We start from the raw sequence: 20,683 nt of genomic DNA, 5'->3' as shown, positions 1-20,683 counted from the left end.
TTCAGAATTAAATGAAAAGGAAAACTTAACATAACTCTAAATGTACCCAAATAAACCGATTCATCTGAGTAATTCTTTTTCAAAATGAAACTTTTCAAATGAAATTACATTGAAAAACGTAATAACTAAATTAGAATGGATAATTACTCTTGTATTTCATTACTTGTAAAATGCTTTGAGACGAAGTCATGAGAGGTACAACATAATTGCTTCTAAGATATATATAAAAGGGAAGAGTTGCTGAGGTGAATGTTGGTCCCTTGGATATGAAACCAGAGAGTTAATAATGGGCAACACTAAAATGGTAGAGATGCTAAATCAATACTGTGCCTCAGTTTTCATGGTGGAAGACAATAGTCCCATTCCAATTGGAACAGGTAAGTCACAGGCAATAGAAAGGGTAGAACTTAGAACAATCAACATCGATAGGGAAAAGGTACTCAGAATAGCATTAGGATTGAGGGCAGACAAGTACCCTGGGCCTGATGGCCTACATTGTAGGATATTAAAGGAAGTGGCAGCGGAGATAGTGAATCCATTGGTTAAAATATTCCAAAATTCCCTGGACAGCGGAGAAATTCCAGTGGATTTCAAAACTATTAACATAACACCCTTATTCAAAAAGGAAGGGAGGCAATATGTGGGAAATTACAGACCAGTTAAACATCTGTGTTGGGAAAGTGTTAGAATCAATGATCAAGGAAGCAATATCATGACATTTGGAAAGTCAAAACGCTATCCATCAGAGTCAACATGGTTTTACGAAGGGCAAATCACGTTTGGCTAATTTGTTGGAGTTCTTCGAAAATGCAACAAGCAAAGTGGATAATGGGTCCTGTAGATGAAACATATCTGAACTTCCAGAAGATGTCTGATAAGGGGCCACACAAAAAATTAATTCACAATGTTAGATCATACGAGAATAAGGGTAATTTATTAGCCTAGATTGATGAGTGGCTGATGGACAGAAGACAGAGAGCTGGAATAAACGGGTATTTTTCTGGATGGCAAGAAAAAACTAGTGGGGTGCCACAGGGTTTGGTCCTTGGGCCCCAGCTATTTACAATTTACTGTTATGGACTAGGCCAGACCACTCAAAACATTCTTAAGCAGGTGGCCCAGACCATAACTTTACAATTTGTTTCGGTGAGTATACAGTGAAAATTACCTGGAGTAAGTTAGCTAGGTTGACTAGCAGGTTTTAAAACAGACAAAAATGTATTCACAAAATTACAGAATGAAACACAAAGAACAGAATAAAGAACAGCTACAGAACAGTCTATCCAAACTCGACTTTATTAAGCTGTCCCGATTATGCACAACAGTCTCAATAAACAAACCCCCTTAAACACAGTAAAAATGAAACAAAGGCTTACAGGTCGACGTTTGAAGGGTAGAAGGAGAGACAGTCTAGCAGCCTGTTCCCACAAGCTTCACAGCTGAACTCCCTAACTAGTTCTGGACTGAACTGCTCAGCTGGAGAGCTGGCCATGCCTCCTTGACTTATACAGTTTGCTTCTAAAAGCACAAATGCTTTGGTTTAAAGACTCATCTATTTACATATAAACAAAAAAGCCTTTCATCTCTGTACTGAACCCAGCAGTTTCGGAGCCCAGACTACTTATGACCCCTCTGAGAAAAACCAAGAACACAGTATCCTTGAGAAAAGGACCAGCTTTAGAAAAAAGGACCAGCTTTGTGACACTATGTTAACGACTTAGATACAGGGAGAAAAGGCTCTAAAGCCAATTTTGCAGATGACAAAAAAATAGGCTGGAATGGTAAATTGCAATGAGGAAATAAGAAATTACAAAAGGAGATAGATAGGTTAGGAGAGTGGGCCAAAATATGTCAGATGGAGTTTAAGGTGGAGAAGTGAGAGATCATGTATTTTGGTTGGAAAAATGAGAAGGCGACCTGTTACCTAAATTGGGACAGACTTCGGGGTACTAGAGTGCAGAGGCATCTTGGTGTGCTCGTTCATGAGTCACAGAAAACTCACATGCAGACACTGCAGATAATAAAGAAATTGAATGAAATATTCACTTTTATAGCTAAAGGAATAGAATATAAAGGTAAGGAAGTATTGTTGCCACCACACAAGGCAATGGTGAGACTGCATCTGGAGTATTATGCACAGTTTTGGTCCCCTTATTTGAGAGATAATGTAGTGGCACTGGAGGCAGTTCAGAAGAGATTCAGTAGATTAATCCCAGAGCTGAGGGGTTTGTTGTATGAAGAGAGATTGAACAGTTTAGGCCTATATTCTTCTAAATTCTAGAGAGTAAAGGGAGATCACAGTGAGGTATTCAAGATGATAAAAGGTGTGGATAAAATAAACATGGAGCAGATGCTTCCTCTTGTGGGGCATTCTAGGATGACAGGATAGTCTTAGGATAAGGGGTAGCAAATTTAAAACAGAGTTTAAGAGAAACTACTTCTCCAAAAGGTTTATAAATTCTGTGAAATTTGCAAATCTATAGTGTGGTAGATGCTGGGACAGTGAGTACATTTAAGAAGGAGTTAAGACTGATTTTTAATTGGCAATGGGTTGAAGGGATATGAGAGAAGGCAGGGAATGGGAGTGAGGAGCATATCAGCCATGATTGAATGGTGGAGCAGACTGATGATCCAGACGGCTTAATTCAGCTCCTGTATCTTATAAATTTATAATTTGTATTACCTTTATCATACATCCGTTCTCGTATTGGCTCAGGGCCAAGTGAAACGCGTTCTCCATAAGGGATCTGTTCAATTCTTCCACCTCCAACCTCTGAAAATAAAATACCACATTTTAAAAACTTCGCTTAAAAATAAACTCTTAGTAAATGAAATCTATAGGACCAAATTTTGAACCAAGAATTTTGTAACTTTCCATTGCATAGGTCTCCATATATCTGCACCATCTCACATTATAGTGCCAATGTTTGGCTTTTTGTTTTTTTTGTGGGGCGGGGGGAGGTGGAAAACAGTTTAAAAAAACTTTATTCTAACTAATAGCACACTAAAAGTAGATCAGAAAGCCATGATTAATACAAATCAGGAAATTGGTATTGTATGCAATCACTGTTAAGACAGTTGTAACGACTGACTTCAATTTGCAAAGACTAAGTTAACCAAATCAGCACACATGCCGTGAAGGATGAATTCCTGAAGCGCACGAGGGTTTCTGGAGCAATGTAAAAACCGAAAGAACTGTGGATGCTGTAAATCAGAAACAAAAAGAGATGTTGCAGGAAATGCTCAGCAGGTCTGGCAGCACTTGTGAAGAGAAATCAGAGTTAATGTTTCAGGTCCAGTGACCCTTCCTCAGACGCTAAATATTAACTCTGATTTCTCTTCACAGATTCTGCTATAGTTGCAGAGCTTTTCCAATAACTTCAGTTTTTGCTTCTGGGGCAATGTGTTGAGGACCCAACTATGGATTAAGTTACTTTGGATTCTGTATTGTGCAAAAAGAAAAGGTTAATAAATAATCTTGCTATAAAGGAGTCTGTGTGAAACAGTCACCATACTTAGGCACAATGGTTCAATTATTTGAAGAGCCTATTATATAAAAAGGAGAATGTGAGCTTAAATCTCAGCTGACTTTATTCCTACCTTTAACAGAAAGCTTTAAACTCACCCACAAATAGTTGAAATGTCAACAGGTCCCATGCAAACATGGCACATGTCATGGAATTACTTAGAAAGGGTATGAGATATAGGCTAAATGATTAATGGTCATAGTCTGACTATGTGGTAGACACGTTATTAGATTTAATTCGAAAAGGCAGAATGAATATCACTTAGAAAGGCATGGATTAATCAAGGATTGTTAGCTTGATTTTGTTTAAGGAAGGCCATATCTTCCTAACTTCATTAATCATTTGAAGAATTAACAAGACTGTTCAAAGTGACAATGAGCTCAGTCAGGCGAGTGACGTTGGTGGTTGATGGGAGATTGTTCAAGGCTTCCTTTTCAAGGAAGTAGTGAATGGAGAGCCTTAAGACCATCTTGATGGAGCTCGAGGTATAGAGGATGTGCACATCTATAGTGAAAAGGCGATAGCTAGGGCCAGAAAACTTATTGTGGAATCAACAAAGCATCAGAAGAATAACAAATCCAAGTGAAAAGAGACTAAATAAGGTGGGTGGAAAAGCAGAATGAAGATAGGAAAAAAAGTTTGAGGTCAGGAACAGGTTGAAATGCTTGGTCTGCCAGGGCAGCCCTGTTTGTGCAAAAAATATTAAAAAACACCATTTTGCAATCCCCTTCAGTAATCACATCGAACTCAAAACATTAACTGAATAATCAGGTCAGATTTATAACATTCCACAGAATACACCTGAGGTAAAAGCACCATTATGAAAACCAGAAAAGTGCTGGAACTGCTTTGCTTATTTTACAAATTACCCAAATCTAACATAAACTATATTGAAGTTGCAAGCAAAAGATGACATGGACAGCTCCAATGTAGCATTTCTAAAGTGGTAGTTACCAACTAACTTGAGTAATTGCAATGTGCCAGCTTCCAATCTAACATATTCAATAAAAATACAGGACAACCTAGATTATCCAAACGAGATGGATGGGGAGTATTTGGATAACTGATTGTTTGGATAACGTTTTTACAGGACCTTAAGATCCTATTCGGATAATCCAAAAGTTGAATAATTAACGTTCAGAAAACCAAGGTTGTTCTGTAGTAATTGCTATCAAACAGAAACCAGAAGGTACAACAAGCATAAACTCAATCAAACCACTTCAAGCAACTACTAAATCAGCACCCATCTATTATTTCACTCATGAATGGAGTGTGACATAAACTTTTGAAAAGGGAAGAAAAAACATCCCTCACTTCCCTGAGCAAATCTCGTGTGAAGATATCAGGTAACAGGCAGATAATCTCCTCCTCGTGCATCCAAGCTTTGATCTGGAAGCATTTGTTATTTCTTGGCTCAACAATTCCAATGCTCTCCTAGCTGGCCTCTCATAATACACCCAATGTAACCTCATTAAAAACTCTACTGCTGGTATCCTCATTCAAACCTATATCTGCGTTTTGATTGTGCTTGTATTTACTGATTCTGCACTGGCACCCAGTCTTGCAGCAGCTGAACTTGAAACTTTTTAGCCTCAATTTCCAATCTCTCCACGGCATTAGTCCTCTCAATCTCTATAACCTGTTTTAATCTTAGAACCTCAGGCCTCTATGCTCCTTCAATGTTATCCTCTGCTTATCCTTATTTTTATAGCTCCACTACTCGTAGCCACACTTTCAGCTGCCCGAGTGAGAGTCTTTAGAATTCCCATGCTAAATCTCTCTGCCTTTTCTGAAAACATTTCTCAAAATCTACTTTGTTGACCAAGATCTTTAAACCTGTCTGAATAACACAAGCAAGCTTCGTGACAAACTTAATCTCAAATTCACTCCTGTGAAGCATGTTCTGACTTTTAACAATATTTTAGACCCGTAGTAAATGCTGATGTTGATTTTACACTTACCACGCCCATGTCCATAATCAACAGTTTTCTGAATAGGTGGTTGTTTGTTCAGTGGAGTGGTAGAGACTGATGAAGCTTCACTGTAAGCATAATTGGAGTCAGGATTTTTGGGTTCAGTTCCTGAGTCCCACAAACCATGGAATGTATCTGTGTCCCAACGTTCGGACTGGATGGGATTTTCAGGTGGCACAGGGCCAAGTAAAGAACTTTCATTACTTGACATATCCTACAACAGCAATAAGCAGAAGGTGACAAGGCGGACAGAGGACAATCGCTCATCATTTCTAATATCAGAATCACATAATAGAATACATTGCTTACAGACCCTTGACCAAGGTAGATCATATAAACTGTCTTGCTATGATACAAAGTAGGAAAACAGTGGAGAGGTTATCGTTCAAGACTGTTACTGAATTGGCAGCTACCAAATTATTTGATCAAATTCTACTGCTAAATTTGCTGTTGATTTTGGTTGTTTATAGCATGGCACCAAAAAAATGTTGACACAAAAGCTATCAGATAATTGTGGAAGTTCAGTTAGTTTATTAACATCCTTCAGGTCTAGGAACCCACCATTGTTACCAAGGCTGATGAATTCAAAATGATTGACCCTTCATTTTTCATTGGATAAATGAATATAGAACAGCATGCTAAGAGATCATCAAGTCTTTCATAGTCATGAAAAGAGATCACCAAGGTATAAAGAGAACATAGAATGCGTCACAATATATAGAATATAATCTGCACTTCAAAGATAGACTTGTGTAGCTGTCTATGAACAGTATCTGCGTGGTTACTGAAGATGACAAAATTAACACAACTCAATTTCCCAATATGGTGCAGAAAAACTTATTTGTTTAGTCAATTCAATATGGTGCTATCTAGTTCTAGTTTCTTACCTTATAGAAGTCTTGACCAGTTTTACTATTCTGATAATCTTGAATTACAGGAGTAATTCCTGCTGAATCTGTTTTGCTAGGTAGAAGAGGTACTCGCTCAATCTCCTGTAGCTCACTGAAATGTCACAAGCAACTAAAGTTAAAACAATGCATAAATCTGGTGAAGGAAGCAATGATATTACTGACAGAATCTGCAAAAATAGATGATCATAATCCAGTATGACTAACTCAATGCTTGATCCTTGAATACGAGAATGTCCATGCAACATGATTGTATGAAAACACCTACACAGTTTCAGGTACACTAAGAACAGCAGATAAACATATCTTTTGATTGCTGAATACATTTCCTCACAATTTTTCTCTTAGATGCATCTGGTCTGAGATTATCTTACTTTCAATGTTCATGATACAAGTCATGTTACTGTTTAAGGGAAGTTCAAATATCCAATCAATTGTTTGAAAAAATCAAAGACAAATAAAGTGGAATACAAAAGAGGGTAAATACTTGTTAGTTTTCAGTCTTTAGTAGCTTAGGCACTGCTCTTTTCCTGTCTTTCAACTCATATCTTTCTCTTCCCTTCAAAACTCTCTCTATCCACCTATTCAAATAAACCTCAGTCTTCCTAGTTTCTAAGCATTCTGTTTATATAACTTCTTTGTCAAGCTGCTAGAAACCTGATTTTTAAAAGTAGCAAATTCAGGGTAAAATCCATGTTCATGGTGTCCCTGTGGGAATGCTGCCGTTTTAGGCAGAAGATTTGGATTCAGAAGATGTCATCAGAAGCCTCAGTGAATTGTTACACTGCATTTCCTAAATGGTATTCAATACACTATTGGCAGGGCTGAGGGTAGTGAGCATTTATGACAATAGGTGAGATATGAATCAAGCTGTTCTCTCCTGAATGATGTCACGTTTTGGAAATGTTATTGAACCTGCACTTATCCAGCAAAGTGCGGAACACTGTGTCAGACTCCTGATGAGCCTTGTTGATACTGAGAGTGAGTGTGCAGTCTCAAGCTCAGGCCTCTGTGTTCCTATAATGCTATCCTCTGCTTATCCTTATTTCTATAGCTCCATTACTGGTAGCTACACTTTCAGCTACCTGCGTGTGAGTGTTTAGAATTAACATGCTAAATTACTCTGCCTTTCCTGAAAGCATTCCTCAAAATCTACCTTGTTGACCAAGATCTTTTAAATCTGTCAATTCAATATGGTGCAATCCATTACGTCGTTGGTGTGTGCCTGCTCTAGGTAACTTTTTGTACAACAGTGGATACCAAGGAATTTCCCCTTTAACTCAATAACTGCAATGATGTTAAATGTCAAGGGGATGTAGTTAGACTCTCTTCAGCTGGAGTTAGTGATTGATTGATTTATTGAACTTCAGGTAAGGTGGTAGCAGAGTACTTTCCTCCCTTCTCTTGGCTTCAGATACCCAGCCTTGGCCTCCGAAACAGGGTTGGTGAAGACCCCAGCATCTGAAGCAACCAGGACTCCAAGAAGGGACAACAGCAACCCGAAGTGGGGTCACAAATGATCAGCAGCCTAGTGCAGAGGGTGGCATCAGTGGCCTGATGCAGGAGCAGCGGCAATGGAGCATGGCAGCAGAAACCCGAAATGGGGACACCAGTGACCAATGGCCAGTGGCCTAGTACGGTCGTGGTGGCCCCCAAGTTAATCTGCTGCGGACAGCCTTTGGAGAGAGACAGTGATATTTGTCTTTTTAACTTTGCTTCTTATTTTTCTGGCCTTTAGTTATTTGTGTGCATAGCTGTAATGTAACTTTTGTTTTCATTTTTTTGTTCTGTAATTAAGGATTGCACCTCAGTACCTTTGTACCTAAGATGACATTGTGAGTGGCAACTTATAAACTTTTCACTGTACACATTTTAGTACCTGTGACAATAATACTAATTCAATTCAATTTGATTTGCCATTCATTAGCCCAAAACTGGATGTTGCTGTACTTATGCATGCCTGCTCCAATATCTGAGGCGCTGGGAATTCAACTGAACTGTGTTAAACAATCTCAACATCTAACCGTATGATGGAAGGATGAACATTTATGAAGCAGTTGAAGGTGACTGGGCCTGTGATACTACTCAGAGACTATCTGGAAAAGCACCCTGTAACTGAGATGATTGGCCTCAAATAACTACATTTTCCTATGTGCTAGATAGCCATCCCTCCAATTGCCACTGACTTCAAATTTGCCACATTTAGTCATATGCAATCTTGATGCTACCTCTAGAATTTAGTGATTTTGTTCATGTTTACACCTGTGGATTGGAGCTAAGTGGTCCAGTCAGAAGGTAAACTGAGTAGCAGTACATAAATTGCTGGTGAATAATTGTCATTTAAAATACTTTTGATGACAACAGCCATCATGTTGCTCACTTTGAGATGGACTACTGATCGGTGTGGTGGTAATCAACCAGAATGAATATGTTCTGCTTTTTGTTGGCAAGGCCTAAACCAATATTTTTCACTTTGTCAGAGAGATGCCAATGTTGTACCCATAATGTACAGTTTAATTAGGGTAAAGAACCATGGGTAGGCATTGGAATATTGTGGCAGGATGCTGTTAGGATCAAATGGCTTTCCTGTGCTTAATGTATTCAATCATTTCTCACTATCACAAGTGAAGTGAATCAGCTGAAGGTGGGCATGAGTGATCCTGATTACCTTTGGAGCAGGCAGAACTGGATCATCTACTCAGCATTTCTGAGTTATGGACTAGACTCTGCCATTATTGAGATGTGAGCATTTATAGAGCCTTTTCCTCCTGTCAGTTATTTAATTGTCCACCATCACCAGTCATAACTGGATGCAACATGAATGGAGATCTTCAATCTGATAATGGGCTTGCTTAGCATTCATTACTTGTTTACACATGGTCGTATGTTGTCAGTTCCACCAGGATGACACCTCATCTTTTCGTAAGTATTGTATTGTTGCTGGTATGCTAACATATCTGAATAACTAGGGACCATCTTTGGGAGCCATGGTAATGGCAGAATGACGGTCTTGCCTGGGAATGAGGTTAGATTCTGGAGGTGCACAATTCTCATGACCTCATAGCACCGCATCGAACTGCTAGGCCTATTCTGAACGTACTTCATGTTGTGTAGTGGTAGTTTTAGACTAAAACGGTGAGATATTACATATCACAAGAAACTTGAAGTGGTCACTTCTACTAGCATTGAAATAATAATATCTGTGACAGATCAGCAAGACTGGGGTCAAGTAAACCTTTCCCCTTGTAATTATTTATTCTATAAGCCATTGCCGCAGGGTAAGTCTGGCAACTATACCTTTCATGATTAGGCCATCTTGGCCAGTAGTAAAGCTAAAGAGCTTATTCTTGGGGTTGGGCATTGACGCCTACACTTAGAGCATATTCAGTGCTCTTGCCACCTTCAGTGGTTCTACTAAATGATTTGGAGTAGAGGACTATACTGACTCTGCACTTAATGGGGAGTGCAGTTGGTGATAACGAATAAGACATTTCCTTTCTCAAAGTTGGACTGCTGCCATTGACTCTGTACTGCATGACGTCTATGTTGAGGACTCCCAGGGTCACTCCCTCTCAAGAGCATAATCCTCAGCAGCCACCTGCCATTAGATTAGATTAGATTCCCTACAGTGTGGAACCAGGCCCTTCGGCCCAACAAGTCCACACTGACCCTCCGAAGAGTAACCCACCCCGACCCACTCCCCTACATTTACCCCTGACTAATCCACCTAACACTACGGGCAATTTAACATGGCCAATTCACCTAACATTGGGATAGCACATTCCAGGAAATGATAATGTTAGGGTCTAAAAGATAGCTGAAAGTCAAACTCTTAGAATCTTCATCAGGTTGCTGCTGGACTCATCTGCCAATGTTGGCACAAATTCCAACATGTTATGAGGGGAGCTTTGTAGGATTAACTGAAGATGGGTGCTGTTTGTCTGACACTTAGGATAATGTTAGGTGACCTGTCCAGTTTTATCATCTTAAATAACTTTTCAAAGTAGCTTGATATAACTTAATGGAGAAAGTGAGGTCTGCAGATGCTGGAGATCAGAGCTGAAAATGTGTTGCTGGAACAGCGCAGCAGGTCAGGAAGCATCCAGGGAACAGGAAAATCGACGTTTCGGGCATAAGCCCTTCTTCAGAAGCCCTTCATAAGCCCTTCTTCCTGAAGAAGGGCTTATGCCCGAAACGTCGATTCTCCTGATATAACTTCGTGGCTTGTTGGACCATTTTCAAAGACAGTTTAGAGTCAACAAAATTGATATGGAGCTGGAGTCACATATGAGCCATGCCTAACAACAGATTTCTTTTTCGAAAAGACATTCATGAATCAGTCACATTTTATATTCATCAGGTAATTGTGTGGTCATATTGCTGATACTAGCTTTATGTACATTATTTAATTCATTCAGTTAAAATTTTCCAACCACTGGAGCCATTCAAATATCCCCAGATCATCAGTACGGGCTTCTACTCCAGTAACAAAAGAACAATGCTAATGTTGCACTTGATAAAAAGCTCTAAGTAAATAAAGTTTAGTGTCTTGCATCATAAAACATCTTTTAAAAATTTATTTTGATTACTCAAAGTATCAGATTTTCCTTGTACTAGTTTGTGTTGAAACAAACCCTAAACTACAAAGGGAAATTATTTGGGGGAACGACTAAAATAATGAACAAAATAAACAATTTAAATAATTAACTTCAACTTGAAAACAATATTTGATATTGCTCCACATCTTGAAAAATTACAGAGGTGGTGGGGCTGGATGCCTTAAAACACAAAGATGGATAAATCCACAGGACACATCAGGTGTTCCCCAGAAATGTATGGGAAACTAGGGAAATGATTGCTGGGCCCTTTGCTGAGTTTTGTGTACCATCGATAGCCACAGGTGAGGTGCCCGAAAACTGGACGTTGGCTAACGTGGTGCCACTATTTAAGAAAGGTAGTAAGGAAAAGCCAAGAAACTATAGACCAGTGAGCATATTATTGGTGATAGCAAACTGTTGGAAGGAATCCTGAGGGACAGGATTTACATGTATTTGGAAAGGCAAGGACTGTTTAGGGATAGTCAACAAGGCTTTGTGGGGCGGAAATCATGTCTCACTAACTGAGTTTTTTGAAGATGGTTTGATCATGATTGAGTTTTTTGAAGGTGTAATGAAGATGATTGATCAGGGCAGAGTGGTGTGTGATCTTGAAGACGTAAGGCGTTCCACGAGGTTCACCATGGGAGACTGGCTAGCAAGGTTCGATCTCACGGAATACAGGGAGAACTATCCATTTGGATACAGAACTGGCTCGAAGGTAGAAGACAAAAGATGGTGGTGGAGGGTTGCTTTTCAGACTGGAGGTCTATTACCAGTGGTGTGCCACAAGGATTAGTGCTGGATTCATTGTCATTTATAAATTATTTGGATGTGAACATAGGCGGTATAGTTCGTAAGTTTGCAGATGAGTGGACAGCGAAGGAGGTAACCTCAGAGTACAATGGGATCTTGATTCAATGGGCCAATGAGCCGAGGAATGGCAGACGGAGTTTAATTTAGATAAATGTGAGGTGCTGCATTTTGGAAAGACAAGTCAGAGCAGGACTTATACACTTAATGGTAAGGTCCTAGGGAGTATTGCTGAACAAAGAGACCTTGGAGTGCAAGTTCAGAGTTCCTCGTAAGTGGAGTTGCAGGTAGATAGGATAGTGAAGGTGGCATGTGGTATGCTTTCCATTATTGGTCAGTGCATTGAGTATACCAGTTGGGAGGTCATGTTGAGGCTGTACAGGACATTGATTTGGCCAATTTTAAAATACTGTGTGCAATTCTGGTCTCCTTCCTATCGGACGAATGTTGTGAAACTTGAATCGATTTACAAGGATTTTGCCAGGGTTGGAGGATTTCACCTATAGGGAGAGACTAGATAGACTGGGGCTGTTTTTCCTGGAGCATCCTAGGCTGAAGGGTGACCTTATAGAGTTTATAAAATCATGAGGGGCATGGATAGAGTAAATAGACAAAGTATTTTCGCTGGGGTGCGTGAGTCCAGAACTAGGGGGCAGAGGTTTAAGGTGAGAGGGGAAAGATATAAAAGAGACCTAAGGGGCAACTTTTTCATGCAGAGGGTGGTATGCTTATGGAAAGAGCTGACAGAGGAATTGGTGGAGGCTGGTACAATGACAACACATAAAAGGCACCTGAATTGGTATATGAATAGGAAGGATTAAGAGGGATATGGGCCAAGTAATGGCAAATGGGACTAGATTAATTTAGGATATCTGGTTGGCATGGACGAGTTGGACTGAAGGGTGCGTTTGCAATCTGTATACCTCTATGACTTTAGGTGAATTTATGAAATTACAGAAAACAGCTCAAAAATTGATTTGGTAGAAGACAAGATGAGAACTTGATTACTTGTTTGTTAAGTAATTCTCTTAACCAATGTATGTTCCCCACCCAAGATTTTCTGTCTTCTCAAGATGCTATTTTTGCTGGAATGTGGTTACCAAATTAGTTATCAAGTATTCTCTCAATGTGTAAGCATAGGAAGTACAGTAAACATCACGAGGCTAATTAATTACAATAACAGCAAACATGGAGTATATTAATAGATCTTCACATCTGCACATTTACTAACAAGAGCTTTCCTCTTCCCTCACTCATTCACTCAGGAGTATTAAAATGGATTAAAACCATAGTGGCTCGGAACTACATTGTCTCAGTTGTGATGGGGAACGGGCTAAGAGCATGACCTTTTCTCAAAGGTTTCTATTACCTGACGACATTATATAACAATATTCTCGAGAAATCTATTGGCGATACAAAAATAAGTCACTTACCGTAATAATTTTAATTCTTGCGCTGCTTTTAAGATGATTTCATGTTCTCTTTCTGACAATGCAACAATATTTTGTCCGCCGGGTGTTTGGTCTACCATAGGTTTTTCAGAGAAAGGCACTGGTGGCTGTTCAGGTAGAACAGGTGCACGAACAGGACCAGTCTGTGATGGCATCTCACGCAAACTGTCAAAAGGTAACCGCCTGTTGTCTGTGTCTGGATATCTTCTTTCATCCATCTGTTCTCTCTGCCATCCAAGCCTTTCTGGAGGAAAATCACGTTCATCCCTTCTCCAGTCTGGCCTCTCTGCATAGTCCTGACCCCACATTTCCCGTTCTTGGTCATGATGGTAGCTCCGTTCCTTTTCATCCCTCCACTGCTCCTCTCTCCATCTATCTGGCCGTGGGTGTAAAGGAGAAAAGTCCCTTCCAGAACCACGAAGGTCCCATTCTTCTCGTCTGTGGAAGTATTCTCTATCATGTTCATTGTCTCTGTTAAAACCATGTTCACGTGACCTTCCACTCCTGTCAAATTCTCTGTCAAAGCCTCTGTCAAACCCTTCAATTTGATGTGGAGCTCGAATTTCCCTTCTGTCTAAAATTTCATGAGGCAGAGGTGGTCGCCGAAGAAGTGAGCACTCCTCTCTTCTAAATGGATCTCTTTCATCCCAAAAATCTGAGCCAGTGTCAGTCCAATTTCCCCTTTCCCAAGATAGAGTTCTCTCTCTTTCAAAAGCTGGACCTCCCCTTGGTCCAGAGAAATGATCATCCAAAGATCTACCTTCCTCCTGATGCCAATGTCCCTGAATGTCTATCCTGTGATGTAGCAATGGTCTTATTTCTGGAACATCTTTATTACTGTCAACATCATTTTTACGGATAGAGGAATAATCTTTGCCAATGTGTTGCCGATGCTCTAGGCCTTTTGCTCGATCATTATTTGGATGCAATGGTACAGATTCAAACCTTTTGTTGGTATCTACATTTTTGGGCTCTGATTTCTCAGATACAGCCTTTGCGGCAGCTGATGAATTGGAAGGCAGTGTTTTAGGTACATTTTGCACAACTGGATCTTTTTGGTCCTGAGTGACAATAACTGAAGAAGTTGCTAACTCAGAATTGTCTGCTTTCTTCTGAATTTCATGTGATTTAGATGAATCAACACTTTGTGTCAAATCTTTAGTTCCAGATGAATCTGAATTTTTATGACTTGTAGCAGCCAATGGTGTATGGGAAAGATTTTTTTCATCTTTATGTTCCACTGAAGCTGGTGATACTTTATCAGCATTTTGTTTTACATCTTTGCATACAGCTACTGTCTCTTGCTCCTGGACTCCAGCTCGTTTTGTTTGATCCTCACCTTGTTCTAATGATGGATGAGAAGACTGGGGCCCTTTTAAACTTTGTCCCATTTGTTCAGTTCTGACTTGAAGGCCTTTGGGTCTTGAACCAGATACACATGGTCCAGTGGGGAAATGCCCACGGGGCCCAGTTAATCTTGGTCCCTTTGGGCTGTCAAACCGTGAACTATGAAACTTTGCACCAGAGGCTTCAAGACGTTGCCCTTGTCCCTGGCTTTCAATGTGCTGCCCTTGACCTGAATGCTCAAACCACTCAGAAGCACCAGGACCTTCAAAAGACTGTCCCTGGCTGTCAAAATGCGATGTTGTTTTATAACCATCAACATGTTGCCCATGACTAGCTGAGTGCTCTTCAAAATGAGCCGTTGGATGCAGGTTATCAAAGCGACCGCCACGTTCCTGGCCTTCAAAACGGGTCATTTGACCCTGTTCTTCAAAGTGTCTTCCCTGACTTGGCCCCTCAAAATGCCCTCCAGGACCTTGGCCTTCAAAATGAACACTTGAACCCCTGCCCTCAAAATGACCTCCCCGGCCCTGACCCTCAAAGCGACCTCCCCGGCCTTGGCCATCAAAGCGACCCCCCCGGCCCTGGCCATCAAAGCGACCTCCCCGGCCAGGGCCTTCATAACGACCCCCTCGGCCCTGGCCCTCAAAGCGACCCCCGCGGCCCCGGCCCTCAATATGACCCCCTCGGCCCTGGCCATCAAAGCGACCTCCCCGGCCCTGGCCATCAAAGCGACCTCCCCGGCTCTGGCCCTCAAAACGACCCCCAGGTCCCTGGCCTTCAAAAGCATCAACTGGGCCCTGACCCTCAAAATTGCCTCCAGGTCCCTGACCCTCAAAATGATCTCCAGGGCCCCCATGACTGTCAAAGCGACCCCCAGAGGCCCCCTGGCCATCAAAGCGACCCTTGAATGCTCCCTGGCCCTCAAAGCGACCCCCGCGGCCAGGGCTGTCAAAGCGGCCCCCGCGACCTGGGCCCTCAAAACGACCCCCGCGGCCTGGGCCCTCAAAACGACCCCCGCGGCCTGGGCCCTCAAAATGACCCCCACGGCCTGGGCCCTCAAACTGGCCTCCAGGACCATGGCCCTCAAAGTGACCCCCAGGGTCCTGACCCTCAAAGCAGCCTCCTGGTCCCTGGCCCCCAAAGCGATCTCCGGGTCCCTGGCCCCCAAAGCGATCTCCGGGACCCTGGCCCCCAAAGTGATCTCCGGGACCCTGGCTCCCAAAGCGACCCCCAGGGCCCTGGCCTTCAAAGCAGCCTCCCGGTCCCTGCCCCCCAAACCGATCCCTGGGACCCTGGCCCCCAAAGCGATTCCCAGGTCCCTGGCCCTCAAAGTATCTCTCGGGACCCTGACCCTCAAAGTGATTCCTGGATCCCTGGCTCTCAAAGCGATTCCCCAGCCCAGGCCCCTCAAAGCGGCCCCTGGATCCTGGACCATCAAAGGGCACCCCAGGTCTAGGCCCCTCAAAGTGACCCTCGGGGCCTGGACCGTCAAAACAACCTCCTGGGCCTGGGCCCTCAAAGTGACCCCTGTGCCCTGCACTATCAAAGCGACTGCTCCCTTGGCCGTCAAAGCGTTTGCTCCCCGGGCCGTCAAAGCGATTGCTCCCCTGGCCGTCAAAGCGGTTGCTCCCCTGGCCGTCAAAGCGGTTGCTCCCCTGGCCGTCAAAGCGGTTGCTCCCCTGGCCGTCAAAGCGGTTGCTCCCCTGGCCGTCAAAGCGGTTGCTCCCCGGGCCGTCAAAGCGATTGCTCCCCGGGCCGTCAAAGCGATTGCTCCCCGGGCCGTCAAAGCGATTGCTCCCCGGGCCGTCAAAGCGATTGCTCCCCGGGCCGTCAAAGCGATTGCTCCCCGGGCCGTCAAAGCGATTGCTCCCCGGGCCGTCAAAGCGATTGCTCCCCGGGCCGTCAAAGCGATTGTTCCCCGGGCCGGCAAAGCGATTGCTCCCCGGGCCGTCAAAGCGATTGCTCCCCGGGCCGTCAAAGCGATTGCTCCCCGGGCCGTCAAAGCGATTGCTCCCCGGGCCGTCAAAACGATTGCTCCCCGGGCCGTCAAAGCGACTGTTCCCCGGGTCGTCAAAGCGATTGTTCCCCGGGCCGTCAAAGCGATTGTTCCCCGGGCCGTCAAAGCGATTGCTCCCCGGGCCGTCAAAGCGATTGCTCCCCGGGCCGTCAAAGCGATTGCTCCCCGGGCCGTCAAAGCGATTGCTCCCCGGGCCGTCAAAGCGATTGCTCCCCGGGCCGTCAAAGCGCTTACTCCCCGGGCCGTCAAAGCGATTGCTGCCTGGGCCGTCAAAGCGCTTACTCCCCGGGCCGTCAAAGCGATTGCTCCCCCGGCCGTCAAAGCGATTGCTCCCAGGGCCATCACAGCGATTGCTGCCCGGGCCATCAGAACGATTGCTCCCTGGGCCATCAGTGCGATTGCTGTCCAGGCCTTCAAGAATCTGATCTTCATTTTGATTTGCTCGTCCCTGGCTCACAAAACGATTGCTGAGGTCTTGCGAGTCAATGAGACCATCCTGGGCCTCAATGCGATTACTTGGACTCGGTTTATCAAAACGATTAACTGATCCTTGTGGCTCAACACCAATACCAGTAACCTGCTTCTCGAAGCAGCTATCTGCATCCTGGTTTTCAGTGTGATTACTGTTGCTATGGCTCTGCACCTCACAGCAATTACTGGGACTCTGCTTCGTAAGGGAATTATCTGAACCCTGTTCATCTAGGCGAATACCAGGCATCTGCTCCTCAAAGCGACTATCTTGTTTCTCAACACAAGTTGCCAGGTCCTGCGTTTTGACATGACCACCTGGACCCAGGCCTTCCTTCTCAACTTGACTGTCCACCCCCTTCTCAAGGTGGCTGCTGGGATTCCCCTTCTCAAGATGGCTGCTGGGACCCTCCTTCTCAGGGCGATTGCCGGGACCCTCCTTCTCAGGGCCAGTACCAGGGCACTGCTTCTCAATGCGACTGCTCAGGCCCTCCTTCTCTTGACCCTCTTTCTCAGTAAGATCACCAGGATCGAGTTTCTCAAATCGATTATTGGGAGCCTTATTTTCAATGGGAGTACCAGAACTCTGTTTCTCAATGCAACTGCCAGGAGGCTGCTTTTCAAAACGATTGCCTGGAGGCTGCTTTTCAAAACGATTACCAGGAGGCTGCTTTTCAAGACTGGGAACCAGACTCAAAGCCTCAGCTTCATGGTGGTGACTCGGGACTTCATCATCAACTTGCTGACCCATAGCTGAATCCTTGACAAACTGACTTACAAGTTCACTCTCAACAACTGGAACTGCAGGCTTATTCTCAGTGTGCTGGTTTGCAGTCTCACCCTCAACATGCTGGCCTGAAGCCTGTCCTTCGAATCTTGTCTGGGATACTTCAAATTGGTGGCCTTGAAATCGAGAGCACCTTAAATCAAAACGTGAATGAAAACTTCCCTTTGCTCCTGGTCCTTCAAATTTTTGCATTCCTCTGCCATGTGGTCCATCGAACCTGGAGGGGTTCCAAATATAAAATACTTTAACAAATGATTTAAACTCATGTTTGTTTTTAACAATTTCCTGGCAAATACCAATGAAGTCTGGGCAGCACAGTGGCTCAGTGGCTAGCACTGCTGCCTCACAGTGCCAGGGACCCAGGTTCGATTCCTGCCTCGGGCGACTATGTGGAGTTTGTACATTCTCCCTGTGGATTTCCTCCCACCATCCAATCCAAATACATGCAGGCTAGATGAATTGGCCTTGCTAAATTGCTCAGTGTGTTCAGGGATGTGCAGATTAGGTGCATTAGTCAGGGTTAAACATGGGATAGTAGGGGAATGGCTCTGGTTGGTTACTCTTTGGAAGGTTGTTGTGGACTTGGGCTGAAGGGCCTGCTTCCACACTGTAGGGATTCTATGTCTATGTCAATGTCTATTTTGCTTTTTGTGGGAAAAAATACATCAAATTCTGCTCACAAGTCACACACAGTATTTAACTAATCCTAGCTCATCTATCATTTAATTTTGATACTTCACAGCATGCTAGACAGTTAGTTTAAAAGTTATTTTTCAGTTCATTTTTCAGCTGATTCATTAATAAATAGCTTATTTTGATTCACTGGAATATATTTAGTATAAAAATCTTTACTGCACTGCTTGAAACACAGGCTACAGCTTTAGTATGCACCATTCTAAACATTTTCTTTTTAAAGGAGGACATTGATGTTTTTGGCCCTCCCTATTACAAATTGTAAAATATAAGGCAACATCTCCAAAATAATCTCCCCAAAATAAATTTACTGAACCAAAAGAACCTGCTTTTCATAAACGCAAACAAGATTTAATAAAGGAATTAAAACCAGAATTTTATAATTTAATGGTCATATTGACAATTCATTTGCAAATATAATAAAAACTAGGTTATATTCAATGTTGGTTAGTTATCTGTCCCTCAAAAAGCTACACTTGCCACTTTAAGATCTCAAGGTAGACATTTGTCCAGAACTCAACTCTAACATGAAAAACAGAGAATAATGAAAGATGCATTTAGTCACAATAATTAAGGATAGACCTGGTTTTCATTCTGACCCACAGCAAAGGTCACAAAGTTAATTACAGTGGAAACTTAATACACATTCACAGCTCTTAAATCCAATGAACTGCAGCAATGTACAGATCACAACTGGCATACACCTTCAGTAGGTCACTGATTTCATCAGCAGAAACAAAACCAAGCATTAAGAGTAGAGGAAAATTGATTTATTAGCTTGTAACTGTGTCAATCTAGGAACTGGACAAAGCCAAACATAAGCACTACACCTGATTGAATAAAGACTCTTAGTTTGTACAGACATTTGTATGGACTTATAATTACCTTGACATCCTGTGGTCTCCAGTTTGCAATAGCTCAGATGACTTAATCCCAGATGTCGCAAATCGACTATTATGAATATTTGAACTTGAAGATGATGCTTTTACTTCAGCATGTGGTGCAGGAATTAAAGGTCTCTTCTGTTCTGTGATAGCTGTAGCGTTCTGAGAAACTGGGGTAGCAGCCTGATATGCTGATGGCAGACCTTGGGAAACTGGCAGTGGGGCCTGAGTCACCAGTGGAGGGGCCAGAGAGACCGGCGGAGGGGCCAGAGAGACCGGCGGAGGGGCCAGAGAGACCGGCGGAGGGGCCAGAGAGACCGGCGGAGGGGCCAGAGAGACCGGCGGAGGGGCCAGAGAGACCGGCGGAGGGGCCAGAGAGACCGGCGGAGGGGCCAGATTTATTGGTGGAGGAGGTATATTCATAAGCGGAGGTGGCATAGTCAATGGTGGAGGTGGCACAGTTATTGGTGGGGGTACCATTGTCATTGGTGGAGGTGCCTGAGTCACTGGCAAAGGAGTTTGAGATAATGATGGTGGGGCCTGAGACACCACCGGAAGTGCCCTGGAAACAGGTGAGCTTTCTGGTTCTGAAGAAGCTGGGTCTGCTGGTGAGGTTGCTGTTCCTTGTGTTGAAACTACAGAAGAACCAGCAATTGGTGGTGTCGGAGGCAATCCCATGGGTGGCATTGGTGCAGCCTGAGACATCAGACTGCTTGATGTATTTCCCAAATAACTCTGGGATTGACTGTTCATGTACTGCTGTTGAACATTTCTGAGAGCATCCATTCTTTCCTGGAAATGATGATTTGTTGATATCATTTGCTCTTGCCACTGGTTCCACTGAGTTTCATACTGTTGGAGCTGATCTTTATTCGGATATGCTTGGAGCTGTGCCTTCCAGATCTGGAACTGTCGCTGCCATTCTTGATACAGAGGAATAAACTGTTGCTGCTGCATTTCTAAGTGCCTCATCTGCATCTCCAGAGGCAGTGACTGAAGAAAAAGAAACCCATTACATTTAGTCCCAACTTCATATTTAGTATTTCATAAACAGCCTATAAAGTTTCTTCATTTCTAATTAATTCAAAAACTAGCTCCCCCCTCCCCCCAATTTAAAAACATATGTGAAGATTAGTCTGGAAACCGAATACTGATCACCCGTGAGACAACTTTACTGACCAATATATCAGCAAATCTGAATTTCCCTGAAACTCATCAGA

At 43.1% G+C, this 20,683-nt stretch overlaps 1 protein-coding gene across 4 annotated transcripts in view; it reads right to left on the bottom strand.

Moving 5' to 3' along the window:
* Nucleotides 1–20,683, bottom strand: part of ylpm1 (YLP motif containing 1) — a 142,815-nt gene that overhangs the window by 64,457 nt on the left and 57,675 nt on the right. For all 4 annotated transcript variants that reach the window (XR_015757843.1, XM_043697112.2, XM_043697113.2 and 1 more), the window contains 5 exons: nucleotides 19,465–20,456; nucleotides 13,250–18,103; nucleotides 6,388–6,502; nucleotides 5,489–5,714; nucleotides 2,684–2,773 (listed from right to left, as the gene is read on the bottom strand). Coding sequence is in view for 3 of the 4 variants with exons in the window: in XM_043697112.2 (XP_043553047.2) it covers nucleotides 2,684–2,773; nucleotides 5,489–5,714; nucleotides 6,388–6,502; nucleotides 13,250–18,103; nucleotides 19,465–20,456 (6,277 nt within the window). In the remaining variant the exon portion in view is untranslated. The remainder of the gene's footprint in view (nucleotides 1–2,683; nucleotides 2,774–5,488; nucleotides 5,715–6,387; nucleotides 6,503–13,249; nucleotides 18,104–19,464; nucleotides 20,457–20,683) is intronic.

This window comes from Chiloscyllium plagiosum, unplaced genomic scaffold (genome assembly GCF_037043375.1).
Source record: "Chiloscyllium plagiosum isolate Xiang-an unplaced genomic scaffold, Cpla_swu_hap1 HiC_scaffold_8, whole genome shotgun sequence".
Classification (NCBI taxonomy): Eukaryota; Metazoa; Chordata; class Chondrichthyes; order Orectolobiformes; family Hemiscylliidae; genus Chiloscyllium; species Chiloscyllium plagiosum.
The sequence above is the reverse complement of the archived record's forward strand: the minus strand, read 5'-3'. Positions and strand labels throughout refer to the sequence as shown.